Here is a 15,868-nt window from a genome sequence, read left to right on the forward strand (position 1 = left end):
TCACATTACATAAACCCTTCAACATTCTTAACGCAAGGTCAACAACCAAATGCAAAAGATAGGCCAATGAAATTCTCTACCTCCTAAGGAAAGTTAAAATCTTAAAATCCAGCTTTAGAGGATGGAACCACAGTAGGCAATTAGCAGGCAGAAGCACACAATTTAGCCAGTAGTTAAAAACAATTCGTTAAAAGCTCATTTTAAGAGACAACATTTGCTAGCATTCTGATCCCAGAGGTTGGCAACCTGCTGAGGCCACACACAATCAGTGCAGATAATTCAGCACATGATGATGACTAAGGCTGGAGAGTGTGTCCTGATTTCCATTGTCTCCAGGGAGAGTAAACACTTGAGTTTTCATTCTAATGCAATCACGATTATGAATCCAGAGGTATTTCTTTCCACTTAGGCACCATGGTATCTTATTATTTTTCAACTTCCACTTCCTCTACTCCATTGCTCAACCCAGGGTTTTATGAGCTCCACTGCATGACATACAGGAAGCTTTACTAAGGGGAACCAATGCTAATTTATTCCTAGATGACTTACAGCGCTCAGCCCCAAATCAAGACTGGCTAATACACCTCTGCTATCTGTGCTCCTTCTTGCACAAAACTCATGAAGTTGCAATTGTAAAAGAAATGTTTCCCATCAAAATTCAATAGACTTTTATATGCACATACACTTTCTTACTTTTCCAGGCTGCATGAAATGTAATATCAAGATTACTATCCATTTGTCATTTTAACCTATAATTTAGTAAGCCTTTTTGTGTTTGAGTTATGCTTCTTCCCCCCTTGAGCCATCAGCTTGCAGCCATAGATTCATTCGAAAAGCCGGCCAGGTCACATGGTTTGACCTCTTAGAACAAACATTTTCCACATTTCTTATTCTGCTTCCATAAGAGACACCATTAGTTTTGTTCATCTCTATTTAAAATGATTTTTATGACACAATAACATTTCAAGTTTTCCACATTAACCTTCATTTTATTTCTTGAAATACTTAGGCAAACAATGTCACTAAGATGTCACTGATGGAGAATTCTTTCTCCTTCACTCCTGTCTACTTAAAGGCAGCTCTGAAGAAAGAATAAATTTTTGCTCTGGATCAGCTGAGTGCTGGGAGAAAAGTATAAAAGTCTGGCCTAGTGGCTCACAGCATCTTAAAGTAAATACTTCCATAAGCAACCAAAGCTGAAAATCTTAATATAACTGTTTTCCCCAAAATAAATACATAAATTTTCAAATCTGGAATCCTATAAAGGAATTTAAAATCTATTTTCTTATACATAAGTTCAAAGATGTCTAAATCCAAAGGGAAAATGAAAATAAAATAAAAATATAATCCCAGCCCATGTGCAAAAGCAAACAAGGACAGGAACACACCGCCCCAGGGGTGTGGGCAGTACTCACCCCACAGCCCAGGCCATTGCCCCCTTCGCAGGTGACTTCCCTCTGGTCAGGCTCCGGCAGCAGCCCCGCTCCACAGCCAGGGCGGGGGCATAACACGCCCCCCATCTGCAGGACACACTCCTCTGCACCATACTGCTGGTACCGGTTGTACTGCAAAACCCAAAAAGCAGATTGAGCTTTCAAACTGACTGCATATTTCAGCCAAAGGGTTAGGAGCTACAGTGTATAGGATTTCTTGGTTAACCAGTTTCAGTAAAATAATGCATGTATGTGTGTGTGTGTGTGTGTGTGTGTGTGTGTAGGGGAGGGAGAGGGCCAGGGGGTTGATAGGGGAGGACAAATAAGGTTCAATGTAGAAAAAGTCTACCAAATTCAACTGGCAAGACATATAAGTGAGTTTACTTTTTGCTTTTTTGTCTTCAGAAAATAGATTTTCCAAAGTTTTGTATTTTATAAGATTGCTTCTACCAACCATATTTTAACAATCTTATTTCGTATACATTTTAAGAAACATATTTATGCATTAAATGATGAACGCTTATAATACATGACTATCAATCTTATAAAGCAATATATTTTCATGCCTCTATTTAAAATTCAACAAGGTTTTATAATTATTTTGAAAATCGGTCCAGCATTCCACCTCATAATGTTGGCAGCCCACACAATATCAGAATCACATTCTCCCTTTATCATTATTCTTATTCTTAAAGCATGATTTCTTGTGTCCCTGACATCATTTCTTCCTGTTACCATTTTGCTCAATTTCCTTTAATGGTTTCCCCAGCCTGCAAATAAATTCCACACTCCATCAGATCATTTTCAAGGTCTTCTTTGTGGCAGCCCTACATTTTTGATCTTACATTATTTGTAATATAAACTCAGATCAAGTCAAATAGATTTGCTCGATTATTAATTAAATAATGCAACATTTATTGAGAGCCTACTACATTCCAGACTCTGTCGAGGGGCTGGGGATATAGCAGTGAATGAACAAACTTCTCCGCCTTCATCCACAGCACTGTAACAGTCAATACCGAGAGGTTAGAATGTCTAGTATTTCCAATGGTGCTAAGTGAGGAAGAGAATAATCAACAGGGAAGAGGGAGAGTCCAAAGAAGGTGGAGATTTCAATTTAAAGAGGTGATTACAGAATGCCTTACAAAAGCAGGTGCCTTTAAGCAAATGTCTGAAGGAGATTAGAAATGCAAGTCACATGGATCCCTGGGGGAATAAGCATTCCAGACAAGCAGAGAACACTGTAAGGGGCCAGAGCCCCAGTGTGCTGATGTGGTTGGCTGTTCAGGGTACAGCAAGGGGGGCAGTGAGGCGGAGGCAGAGTGAACAAGGAGGGAAAAAACAGAAGGTGAAGTTGGAGAGTTTGTGAAGATCTAGAATATGTAGTTCCCTGACAGCTGCTTTTAGAACCCTGGCTGTTATTCTGGAAGATACCAGAACCACTGCAGAACTCTGAGGCTGAGGCATGACATAATTTGACTAATATTTTAAAGACATCCACCTGGCTGCTATGTTCGGCATACCCTCTGGAGGGCCAGGGTGTAGGCAGGAAGCAGAGAAGCACCTAGGAGCTAATGTCAACATCTACGCAAAAGATGGCACTGGCTTCAACCAGGAAGGTAGTGCTGGAGGTAGGATCAGTGTTTGAATTCTGGGTATAAACTAAAGGGAGAAATTGCAGAATTTTCAGTCAGGTTGGATGCATGGTGTGATAGAAAAAGAGGAGTCAAGTGTGAGTGGAGTGTATTTCCCTGTTTCCTGAGAAGACAGGAGGTGGGTGGGGGTGGGGACAACTGTGGAAGAAGAAAGGGTATGAGTGTGCGCGCGTGCGTCTGTGTGTGTGTGTGTGTAGGGAGTTGAGGCATGAAATCATTATTTCTATTGTGCTCATGTTCAGTTTGATAAGCTATTACACAATGATGTCAAAATTTCCAGTAGCTAATTGAATAAATAAGTGTAGTTTAGGGGACAGGCATGGGTCCTAGATACAAATTTTGAAGTCATTAGCCTGAGCCTCTAATCCATTTTCTCACTCTTCTGTCCCCAGGAAAGAAAGAAAAAGATGACCTGGCCTCCTTGTAAACATGTGAATGGCATACACATACAGCACCTTTACCAGAAAAGAGGTCTAAGTGTTTGGATGGCAAGCAAACTAGAATCTCTGAATTTATGGGGTAAGGTTCTCTGGACAGTGTCATAAGCTGTGCAATTACCAGAGGATACAATGAAGATATTTCATCAAGCAATGAATGATGAGACAGTTTACATAACTGAGAGATTGCATGTGAGTGATTACTGCATAGATTTCTTAGAGGCTTCATACATAACCCTTGCCCACAGCACAGCCCCAAATGCCAAGGAAGGACCTGAGGAGGCGTGCTGGCGACCTGAACGTCTCCAGGTCCTGCCTGAGTCTCAGGATTACCTGCATCCTTGAAATTATTCGTAAAGCTCGACACTAGGTTAGATCTATGACACTCTGACTGTGTTATGAGGTTAGATGTGATTATCCAACCTCTAAGGGATAGAGGGAAGGTGAGAAAACACCAGCAAAGGAGACTGAGGAGCAGCAGCCTATGAGGCAGGTGAAAACTGAGGAGGAGTCAGGTGTCCCGAAAGCCAAGGGAACACATCTCAAGGAGGCTGCCATGATGAGCTGTGGTTGGAGCTGGGTGTGTGGCTGCCATTGCGGTCTTGAAAAGTCATTTCGGTGGAGTCATGGAGCCAAAAGCCTTTGGAGTGGAGTCCAGAAAGACTCGGAGGAGACAAATTCAAAGAAGTGAGAATAGACACTTTTTAAAAGGAGTTTTGCCTGAAAAAGGGAGCAGAGATGGGGGTGGCCACTGGATAGGACTCTGGGGTTGTAAAGGATTTTCGAAAATGGAGAAATAACGATATGATACTGTGCTGAAGGCAGGACTGAGACGAGAAGTGCAGAAGGACAGTTTAAGCCAGAGAAAGCTCTGTCCTTGAGTAGGTTGGAGGGGGGATCTAAAGGATGTGTGGAGGGTTGGCCTTCAGAGGGAAGGCAGCCACCCTTAGGAAGTGGAGGCCCGACTGAGTGCTTAGGCCCAGGTTCAGACAGGCAGAGGGGGTACTGGGATTTGAGGAAGAAACGTATGAGTGACGAAGGAAGGGGAGGGCAGAGGAAGTCAGTATCACTGCTGGGCGGCACCCGGGCCCTCCTGAGGTCAGAGATGATTGATTTAAAGGAAAACTCGTGAGCAGAGTCTTCTATTTCTCTGCACCAACACTGAGCTGCAAAGGCAAAGTAGAAAGAATGCTGGATTTAAGTTTGGAGTTTTGCCGGAATTGTAAAAGGAAGCAGGACATCTCTCGATCACCTCCCGCATATGACTGTGAATGATCTCACAGTTATCCGCCAAGCCCCTCTCCCTCAGCTCTGTTCACTTCCTGCATGTGACTGTGAATACTCTCAGTTTCCACCAAGCCCCTCTGCCTCAGCTCTATTCACCTCCCACATATGACTGTGAATGATCTCACGGTGTGATCCAGCAAGCCCCTCTCCCTCAGCTCTGCTCACCTCCCGCATACCCGCATATGACTATGAATGATCTCAGTTTTCCCCAAGCCCCTCTCCCTCAGCTCTGCACCACCGAACTGCTCAACCTACTTTTTTGTCTTGACCTGTCCAAATCCTTCCATATTGAAAAAAAACAAAGAACTTTTTATTGTAAATATCACATAGAATAAGCTTAATACATTACAAAGTGACCAACTTTTTAAACACTACCCAGGCCAAGACACAGAACTTTACCAGGGCCGCCTGAAGCCCTCCGTATATCTATTCTCATCATAACACCCTCACCCCTTCCTAAAAGACACCATAGTTTTTTTTTTTTAGACGGAGTCTCGCTGTTACGAGGCTGGAGTGCAGTGGTGCAATCTCGGCTCACTGCAACCTCCGTCTCTTGGGTTCAAGCGATTCTCCTGCCTCAGCCTCCCGAGTAGCTGGGACTACAGGTGTGCACCACCACACCCAGCTAGTTTTTGTATTTTTAGTAAAGACAGGGTTTCACCATGTTGGCCAGGGTGGTCTCTATCTCCTGACCTCGTGATCTGCTCACCTCAGCCTCCCAAAGTTGTAATCACTTTCTTGTTTTTCTTTATCACTCAAGGTTCATTTCTAAACACTACAGTTCATTTTGTCTGTTTTAAAGACGTGTTGTTTATAAAGTCCATCACCCTCCGCTGTCTTTTTTTCCTTTCAATTTATCTGTTGAAGAAAGCAGGACTTGTGACCTCTAGAGTTTCCCAGTCTTCATTTTGCTGTGTATCCAATGTTGCAGTTTATAATGCACCTTGATAATTGTTTCCTATAAATTGATAATTGGTGTATAGGCTTCATTTAATTCAGCTTCTTTCCTGCCTTCTTTCCTCTCTCCCTACCCCCTCTCTTTTCCTCCTTTTTTCCTTCCTCCTTCATTCTCTTCCCTTCCTCCTTTTTCTGTCCCTCCCTCTATCTCTCTGTCTTCTTCTTTCTCCTTGTCCTTCTTCTGTCTCTCTGTAATACCACTTCATAGATGGTGTTTTGTACTTCTATCAGGAAGATCATAATGTCTTTCTTCTTGAAAGTTTAGCACTCATTCATATTCAGTAACTAGATTAATTTATTGGGATTGAAAAATGATATTTTAATTCAAACATTCATTTATTCGTTAGATTAATTATTCTAACGAATGATTAATTAATTCTATTTTTTGGTTATCCAGTGGTACTGTTTGAATAGGAAAGACAGGATAAAATATTTGATTCTTCTTTTCGATGAACATTTATAAACTCATAAACTTACACATATTATGTGTGAAGTGTGTTTTAACCCAATGCAGTGATTTCCTTCCTGAAGCACAACTATCTCATCTCTGGCCAATGGCAATCCCATCAAGTTGAGTTTCCATAACATGATCCTGACACCATTCAATAGCTTCCTCGCCATCTGCTATGGAAAATTACTCAGGTTCATCTTATACAGCTCCTGCCTCAGACCAGGAATTGCCTACTTTTAAAAGAAGCACTGCTTCTTAAAAATTTCAAGACCATAAATTGGGTGCTAGGCATGTTCAGTGGTCCTGTTAGTCATTGTTTCTAAGTCCTCTCAGTTCTTACTTTGAAGGACAGGTATCCCAGAACTACAAGCTTTTTACTTAACATTTTCTGTTTTACCTCTGTTGCTCCTTTCTTCCACACTGGTTCCCAAGAACACAGAAGATGACGTAATTACAATATTCCATAATTGCTCATTTGCTTTTTCTCACATTACACAATTTCAGAATAACAATAGCATCACTGTGCCTATGATTTCTGAAAACTTCAAATATGTTGTTATATGCTCTACTACTCATTCTCCCATAAAATTTTTAAAATAATTATACTGTATCCACACCGCTAACACATGTGGCCATTTCAAACTATGCTCTGTTTCTCTTAACCTCCATGTTATCTTACTTCTACACACACACACACACACACACACACACATACACATGCATGCAGGCACAACCATCAGTACTTATGTTGATGGTTGATGTTTTCCCAGTAATTTTGATTGCTTGAATCTTGTTCTCTAGTAAATTCCTCAGGAAGAGTTCCTGGGAAATATAGTCACTGAGTTCTTCCATAATAACAGTTGATTTAGGGCTTTTATTCTTGATAATGAGTTTGGCCGAATAAAAAATCTTTATATTATACATAAAAAGAACATACGGAATTATAGTTTCTTACAGTATACATATAAGGAATATACAATCCTGATATATTATACATACAGGGATTGTGTGTGTGTGTGTGTATATATCACACACACACACACACACACACACACTTATATTTATACATATTTCCCCCTTGAGTATCTGAAATCTCTTACTTCATGTTCTTTTGGTATAAAGTATTATGGATAAGTCTGAAAATAATGTTTTTTTTTTCCTTTGTAAATTAATTGCCTTCTTTTGCCTAGATGCCCAAGGAATTTTCTCCATTTCTTTAGAATCCAGGAATGTTGTTAGAGTATATCTTGGTGCTGGTCATTTTTGGATCAATTTTCACAAGCATACTGTGTCAGGAAAGTTGTACTGAATTTAGTTTTCAGGGTTCACTTTGTTCTGTTGCTTTGATGTTTTTCTTATGTCATATCTAGTATACATATATTGGATCTTCTTTACCTCACTTCTAATTCCAACAGCTTATCTCAAATCCCTTTTTAATTTTCTTATTTGTGTTTTTTAGAATTTTCTTCATTTTTCATTTTCTATTTCTTTTAAGACAATATCTTTTATATGTATTTGTGTAATTTCTTAATAACTTGGTTCACCTTGAAAAGGTTATTTTGGCTTTCCTCTGATTTGAGGCATTCTTCCATTGTCCATAAGGATGCCATTTTGTTCTTCATTCACTGTATCATTTTAATAACCCTGTACGGGACTGAACCTTGATTCTTTTCTGTTAAAGTTTTACCTTGTTCCTTTGCTGTTGCTCAGTTTTACATGAAATTAGTTCTCCTGAAATTTTACAAAGAGGTAGGATTCCGAAAAGCTGTAGACTTTTCTCTTCTGGTGTTTTAGGCAGTGTTCAAAAATATGGGGGCTTCCTTTCTGCAATCTTACAACTCTGTTACCCCATTTTTAACCAGACTATCTGCTTCCTTTTTTTCATTTCTATTCTGAGCAAATTTCTGCTCAGTGTGGGGCTTTGTCCTGAGGGGGGCCTTTGGCTGGGTAAATCTGGTGAGTGCATGAGACCTAAAGTGCTCCAAGCCCTTTAAACCTTATTACAGACTTTTGCACTCATTCCTCTATCCTTTTGTGCATCCACATGCCCTGAGTTTGGCATAGTACCTCGTCAATAGTTTGTAGACAGTAAATAATTATAAATTAATAAAATCTAACTCCATTAAGTGACAATTAATTAAAGAATTATAATAAGATAATCAATAGCAATGGAAATTAATAACAGTAACTCAGGTTATTTTACGTACATAAATAATTTTTTAAAACAAGTTGCTCTTAAGTAATTGACTGTTTTCTCATTTGACAACACATTACCTAGTCTATTTAATTTAGTTAATTTTATTACTATGACAATAGCTTTTATCTAGGAAGAAGTTAATCTATGGACAAAGTCCAATAACAATTTAGAAATTCTTGTTGACTGCATTCATAGTGGTCTCAAATATTGATGGAATTTTAAAAATTATGTCCCCCTTTCCATCATTAGCTAGGGAATTTATTAAAAATTATTGTTATTTATTTTGTTTATGATAAACTCAAGAGCATTTGAGCATACAATTCCTTTTTCAAAGGAAGACAAATATTTTAACATATGTGCCTGGGAATTTCTGATGATTAAAAAGTACACACAATACCTGAAATATGCCTACTGAAAGTATTACTTTTCAAAATTAACATTGTGACGTTTATAAGAAAAACACTGACCTAGAACAAAGAATGTGCTAGTATTTGTAGAAAGCTTAATATACTAAGGAAATAATTTAGTCATGTAATTATATATCATTAGCAAAGATCCTTACTTAGTTACCTTTGAGATATAATCCACAGTTTTCATAGATCCTTTTAACCATTTACTGGCACAGAGTTGAAAGTGCATTAATGGAGATTTGTGACAAACTAGCAGTAATACAGAATACTGTATTTATCTCAGTATAAAATATGTGCAATAATGGTAAAGTAACTAATAAATCTACCCCTATTGGTGGAAGGGAACAAACACTTCCCTTGATATTCCTGTATTGGTTCCAAGGGCTTTTTTACTTATTTTATAAACAGACTAACTCGGAGGAATGTGATTAATTTATAATGTGAACTGGGTTTATATAGAGTCCACCCTCAACTGAGCTAAAAAGTAGAAATTATCCAAAAAATCACTCATGCATGTTTTGTCTATGGAATGCATAGTGCACATCTGTGTGTGTGTAGATATGCTAATTTTACATGTCAAACTATACTGAGAACTTTAAGCTATTATTAAAAATAGTTTGCAAATTTCTAGATATGCTTTCATAAAGTGAATAATCCACAGACAACTAAAATAGTTTTGAATTGATTGTACAATATTTGCGAAAATATTTGAAAATAAATGTAAATATTCACAAAGAATACTACTCTGAACCTAAGGAAAACAATAAATGTTTTTCTCCTGTATTTTATCAGATTATAGCAAAAAATACATTTCATTAGTATGCGTTATGTAGGTAGAATCTTGACTCACTGCTATACTTTCTATTTTATTTCTTTGGGGAGGAAATTATTCAGTCTTTATGTGTATGCTCATGGATTCTCTTAAGAATAAAAAGTATTCATTTTAAAGCATAAAATTCATAGAAGTTTCAATAAACTCATATTTTAAGAATTTAAATAATGGGTCATGGGAGAGTATAATGAAATAGATACTGTATTTTGTTGGTCTGCAGGCAGTTAGGAGACCTGTATTTGGGTAGAAAAGTGTTCTATAATGAAGGAACGGTTGCAAGTTCAAGCCCCAGAAGGGCCAGTGAACTTCCCCTTTCTTGCTGGCTGTTGACTGCATGTTAAGTACATTAAAGGAACATGGGTGGTCACCTGAGAAGTGTGGCTATGGGGGAACCAAGCGTAAACATCCCCCATCACTGAAACACCATCCAAAAGGCCTCTCCTCTGTAGGAGGCGGCAGGCTGCTTCACTCTGATGCTTAATTTCAATGCTTTCATAGAAAAAGAAAAAAAGAAAGAATCTAATTTTAAAAACTGCTAGAAATGTGAAGTACAGTGATCCTAGGTAAAACTCAAATCTGAGAAAAATGGCAAATGTTCTGTCAAAACGAGTCAATGCTTGCCAACCATCCAGGAGCTATGTGGCCCCCTTTCAGGTCCTCCAAGCTAAGGAGGTTGATTTTGTGCTGTCATGGTGTTTCCCAGAGTATCCTTTTGGGGGCACTCAGGTACAGCTCTTGGGTCTCCTTTGCTTCCCCACACCACCCCATAAATTCTAGCTTTTGTTACATCTCAGCCAAAAGCACTTCAGGGACTCCCTCCCTGGGCTTCTCCCTCAATTCCTCCTAGAGCAGAGGGGTCCTGATCAGGCTTCTGTTCACTGAGCTACTGCTGTGAACCAAACCACAGCACCGACACTTTGCTGCTCGGTTAATTCTCTGTCCACTCTGTGAAGTGATGGATGTGGCCTCGGAGCCACAAAGAAGTACCATCTTTTGCTGACGTCTACACAGGCAGAAAACCCACAGTGCTGCATTAGAACTATAGCTGAAACTTTCAAGACCATGCTTTCCACAATACCCAGCTGCCTCTTTCTCTTATTCCCTTTCATTAAAAAAAATTCAGTCAGGTGCAGTGACTCACACCTGTAATCCCAGCACTTTGGGAGGCTGATGTGGGAGGATCGTTTGAGACCAGGAGTTTGAGGCCAGCCTAGGCAACACAGCAAGACCTCATTTCTACAAAAAATTAAAAAAAAAAATTACCTGGGCATAGTGGCATGTACCTGTAGTCCCAGCTACTCAGGAGGCTGAGGTGAGAGGATCATTTGAGCCTAGAAGTTGAAGGCTTCAGTGAGCTGTGATCACACCACTGCACTCTAGCTTGGGCAACAGAATGAGACTTTCTCAAAAAAAAAAAAAAAAAAAAAGATTCAGCTAACTATTCCTCTGTCATCTTTTAGAAACTAATGAAAAATAGTTTATTATAGAACTTCCTCTTTGGATTAAAAAAACTATAATAACATCATAGAGGAACATCAGCTTATGATTTAGCCATTTCTCCTTGCTATGCAGATAATGTCCCATTTTCTATACGCATTAGAAAATTTTTTCAAAAAAGAAGCACTCCTTAGATTGTCAGTAATCTTCATCTTCCTTTTTTTTTTCATTTGCAGGTAGTTAGCCTGAGAGCGTCTGTGACAGTCTAAGTGGTGGCCCCCATGACACTGCTGTTTTTCTTCTCTATTCTGTTGCTAATAATGTTTTCTTCATCCCTGAACATCTGTCAGCTACTGATGAAGCGAATTGGCTCAAGAAAGGGCTGGACCTTGTTAATTGCATAGAAAAAACTATCAAGATGGCTGAAATCAAATCCAAAGAGGCAACATCAAACAAGACCTAATAAAAAATTAAAAAACCCAATAAACAAAAAAACAAGCAACAGATCATATCCGGAAGTACAGTTTATGAAGTTTTTTTTTTTCCAGGTATTTCAGGTGACCCAATGCCAAAAAGCATCTCATCTTCTAGTAGTTGTGGAATCTTCTGGAAAAGAGATCCAAATCAACTGGCTTCCTTGTCCCCTCTCCATGTGTGACACAGAGCAGCACCCACTGGAAGGGGAGGGCTACAAAGGCTGTTTTCCTCACAAGAGTTCCTACAGCTAATGTGACTTCAGAGACTCTTGTAGACTGTGGAAAGAGGGTGGCGAAGCCTCTCCTGATGGAGCGCGCTGCAGAAAGCAGGGTTGTCTGTGGCTGCAAATTATTTCACTCTTTGCTCTCGTCCCAGAGAAACAGCTTTAGGTAGCACCCAAATCTGCAAATCCAAGAGCCTTGCCCCTCAGATAAATGAGCTTTGCCTCTGCCTTCCTTGAAAGGAGCTGGGGCACAGGTCACCGCCACCATCCTCCTTCCTGGCTCCCTAGGCTTTTTCTTTCCCTGAATTCAGTATTTTCACCTCTCTTCCTTCTGCTCATTCTCTAGAAGCTCTTTGTCCAGTCCTGAAGCAACTGCGATGGTTTCTAGGTGATTCTGAGGGAAGGGTGACATGTCATTGTCGAGAAGTTTTGTGTAAGGCTACGGGTGGGGCAGTGAAATGGGTTAGCTCCACTGAGCATTTAATGACCTAATTAGAACTTGGATGAACCAAAATATTTTTTAAAATCATCTGGATTATATTAGATGGCTTCATATTTATAACTATCTGAAATGGACAAGCCTCTAACACTGAGGAAGCCTTTTGGGGTGAAGGCCGAGAAGCTGCCTTAATGCCAAGGCACACCTGAGCACAGGTAACAACAGCCAGGTGCTCTGGATGTCCATCTACGTCCCTCCAAAGATCATCACAATGCATCCCTCATGCCCCACATCATTGCTTCAGAGGCTCAAGCTGCCTGTCATTCTTATCACCCAAACTCTCAGTCCCATATGGGTCCATACGTTTCCTAATATCAGCCAATTTCCATGCTTCCCTTTCTCCTAAGCCCTTTTTCTGTGTCCCCTGAAATTCCTGTTCATGATAAACTAACTCCCCTGTATAATCAGCCTTTTGAAAGGTTTCCCCGTCCACACTGACTTAACTGAAACTTAACCATCTCCCTTGGAACCTTTTCAAGTGAAGGATGCTTTTCATTTCATGTTCACATCCTTCAAGGCCAGAGGTGAAGCTGGTTGTCCTTTGGCTCCTTAACGACGCCCCCAAATGCTTGGGTTCCTCTCTCTTGCAAAACCCACCATGCCTTTGAGACCCATGCTTCACCCTCACCTCCTTACTGCTGACCCCTGATCTCCCGGACACAGCCCCTCATTCTTGGGGGACTGTAGCTTCAAGCTGTTCTCACCTTTTCTCCAATTCTTGTCATCATCCTGGGGACTTGCACTCCTGTATGAATAAGCCACCACCAATCTATTCTTTCTGTTTTACCTTCTCATCCTGCTGACTTTTTTTCATCCTTCTATTCTCATGGTCCATCCCCAGGCCCTGGCATCCTGAGAAATTGTACCACCTCTGAAATCCCAATTCCAAATATGTCTCTTTCTGATGATCACCTCTTATCTTTCCAAATCTCTTGCTAAAGTATGAACATTGCTTAAATTCTTCAACTTCATCAAGACTTCTAATTAACTGGCCCCACATTTCCTCTCCAGCCGTGGGCGTCTCCAAGCCCACCTTCCTTCCTGGTCTGACAGCTTCCGTCATCCACCACCAGAAGCATTGCCTGGAAAACACAGATCTCCGTGGTTCTCTTTATCTGATGGCAAAATCCCAGGCCTGGAAAACATCACTTCCACCTTCCCTGGGCGTGCATCCCTGCAGCTGAACACAATGGCACGATGGCTTTCTCTTAAATAACTGACTACAAATTTCAAATGGGCATTTACAACTTCCTCAAGATTGTATTGTGTTTCTCTAGTGACATGTTTTCTCTTCTTTCTTCCCCTCAACCCGCCAAAAAAAGGGGGTGAAATAAAAAAGATGAAATGAGGATAGTTACAAAAGCACAGGAGATAGAAGTTTTTACATAGCAAGGGTAAGAAATATTTTTATAAATGTTGGTAATAGTTATGATAATTAGTAGAATTAAGAAAATAGTGAAGTAGTTATAGAAGAGAATGAATTCATTACTTTTATTTGGAGTTGCACCAATTTTTTGGTTCCTAAGACCAATGTAGGTAGGACCTGCCTCTCTCCAGCCGTCCATACTTTATATTTCACTGAGGAGAGAGGAATCATGGCTGGTGCCCTGATGTGCTCAACAGATGTTTCCTAAGCATATTCTAAGCATCAAGTACTCTTCTGTGTGGAAGACACAGCAGTGAAAAATGACATCTGCCTTCGTGGAGCCATCATACTCCATCTCTCTTCTTTGCATCCCTGCAACTACGAACACACCTGCACCTGCACTCACCCTCTCCAGCCCCTCTCACAACACAGAAAGTGGCCTTCCTCCTGTTAGGGGCCAATTCCTCCCTCGGTGCTGGATCTGAGCCCTTCTTGCCTTCCAAAGTACTTCTCTTCTTCAGTTCTTGGATCTGTCTCTCAAATCAAATCACCAGGTAATTCATCTCTATGGAATCCTTCCTGTGAGTGTAAAACAATTTCTCATCCTTCAATCTTTAAAGAACTGTCTCGTGGTTGCTGCATTTCTCTTTCTCTTCATAGCAAACCCCCTAGAAGGAACTATCCTCCCCTTCTGTTCACTCTTCATCCCATAAAACTCTGGCTCCTGCCTTTATGCATCCCCCAAAACTGCTCATTATGGTCATTTGTGATTTTTGCCACAGTGCCACAGGTGAAGGACGCTCTCTGACCTCATCTTCTGCAACCTCTCAGTAGCATTCAACACAAATCACCATTCCTCCTCTGGAAGGCCTGCCTTCTCGGCTTCCCCAACACTGTAAATCGCCATTCCTCCTCTGGAAGGCTTGTCTTCTCGGCTTCCTCAACACCATAAATCGCGATTCTCCTCTGGAGGACCCACCTTCTTGGCTTCCTCAACACCACAAATCGCCATTCCTCCTCCTGAAGGCCCACCTTCTCACCTTCTCGGTTTCCTCAACACCATATGGCCCTGGATTGTCTTCTACTTTCCTTGAGGTTCCTTCTTGGTCTCCTTTGCTGGTTGCTACTCTTTACCCAATTTCCAAACGTTGGTGTTCCTGAGGGTTCATCCAATCGTGGTATCTCCTTTCTTGGCTTCTTCTGAGAATCCCCATGGGTTTAAAATTTCCTCTACATGCTGGTAATTCCAAAGTTATCTCTCCATCTAGGACCTCAGGTCTCACTGTCCTCCAAGCTCCCACTCAGACATCCAAGTCCTGACTTACCTCCTTCTCCATGCTTCAGGCATAGCAAATGTGTTCAGAATTGAAGCTCTGATCCCATGCCTCTGATCTCACCTGCCCCATTTTGCTCATCTCAGTCAAATAGAACTTTCAAACTCCTTCCTTTCCCTGACCCACAGCCAATCAGTCACCAAGTCCTTGAATTCTGCCCCTCAAGATTCACTTCTTTTTGTCTCTGTTGCCAACTGTCTTAAGCCAGAGCCTCTCCATATTGCAACAAGATTGACATACTCAAAATGTAATTTGGATAATGCTAACCCCTTGCTTAAACCTTCAGGGATTTCCCACTAAACTCAGAACAAAACCCATATGCCTCACCCTGGTGTCCATGGTCCAGGTGGCCTTCATCTTTTGGCTCTGTCCTTCCCGCTCAGTATTTTCCAGCCACCTTGGTTTAATTTAGTGTCTTGAATAAAGCAAGCTCTTCACCTCCTTGGGGGCACTGGATGTGTGCTTTCCTCTGCTTGGGATGCTCTTCTGCCCACTCCCATAATGCTAGCTCCTTCAATAGCTGGTGTCCCCTCAACGCTTAGTCTCAGGGCTCCTCAACCACCCCACATCTAAAGTAGGTGACATCCCTATTTGTTTTCATCCTAGCATCAATTATGATCAGTAACTGTGACTTCCTCATTTACTATTTTATCCAACACTAGCACAATAATAGTACAAGAAGGTATTCAATACATTTTTGTTGAACGGATAAAGGTTATTTCCATAAAATTTTGGTGATTAAACCTAAGGTGGAGGAAGCTGGTATAAATGGAGGTACTTCTGAAATGCAATTGGTCCAAAGGCCCTGCAAACCTATGGACTCCAGACATCACACCTGATTTCTGTAGGGCTCACCTAGAACTGCAGAGTGAC

The 15,868-nt window shown here is 40.7% G+C and overlaps 1 protein-coding gene across 11 annotated transcripts in view; it reads right to left on the reverse strand.

Moving 5' to 3' along the window:
• PRKN (parkin RBR E3 ubiquitin protein ligase) overlaps nucleotides 1-15,868 on the reverse strand; it is a 1,409,627-nt gene that overhangs the window by 199,986 nt on the left and 1,193,773 nt on the right. For all 11 annotated transcript variants that reach the window (XM_032162049.2, XM_058435658.1, XM_032162058.2 and 8 more), the window contains one exon: nucleotides 1,416-1,565. In XM_032162049.2, the coding sequence (XP_032017940.1) occupies nucleotides 1,416-1,565 (150 nt within the window). The remainder of the gene's footprint in view (nucleotides 1-1,415; nucleotides 1,566-15,868) is intronic.

This window comes from Hylobates moloch, unplaced genomic scaffold, assembly GCF_009828535.3.
Source record: "Hylobates moloch isolate HMO894 unplaced genomic scaffold, HMol_V3 SCAFFOLD_2, whole genome shotgun sequence".
Taxonomy (NCBI): Eukaryota; Metazoa; Chordata; class Mammalia; order Primates; family Hylobatidae; genus Hylobates; species Hylobates moloch.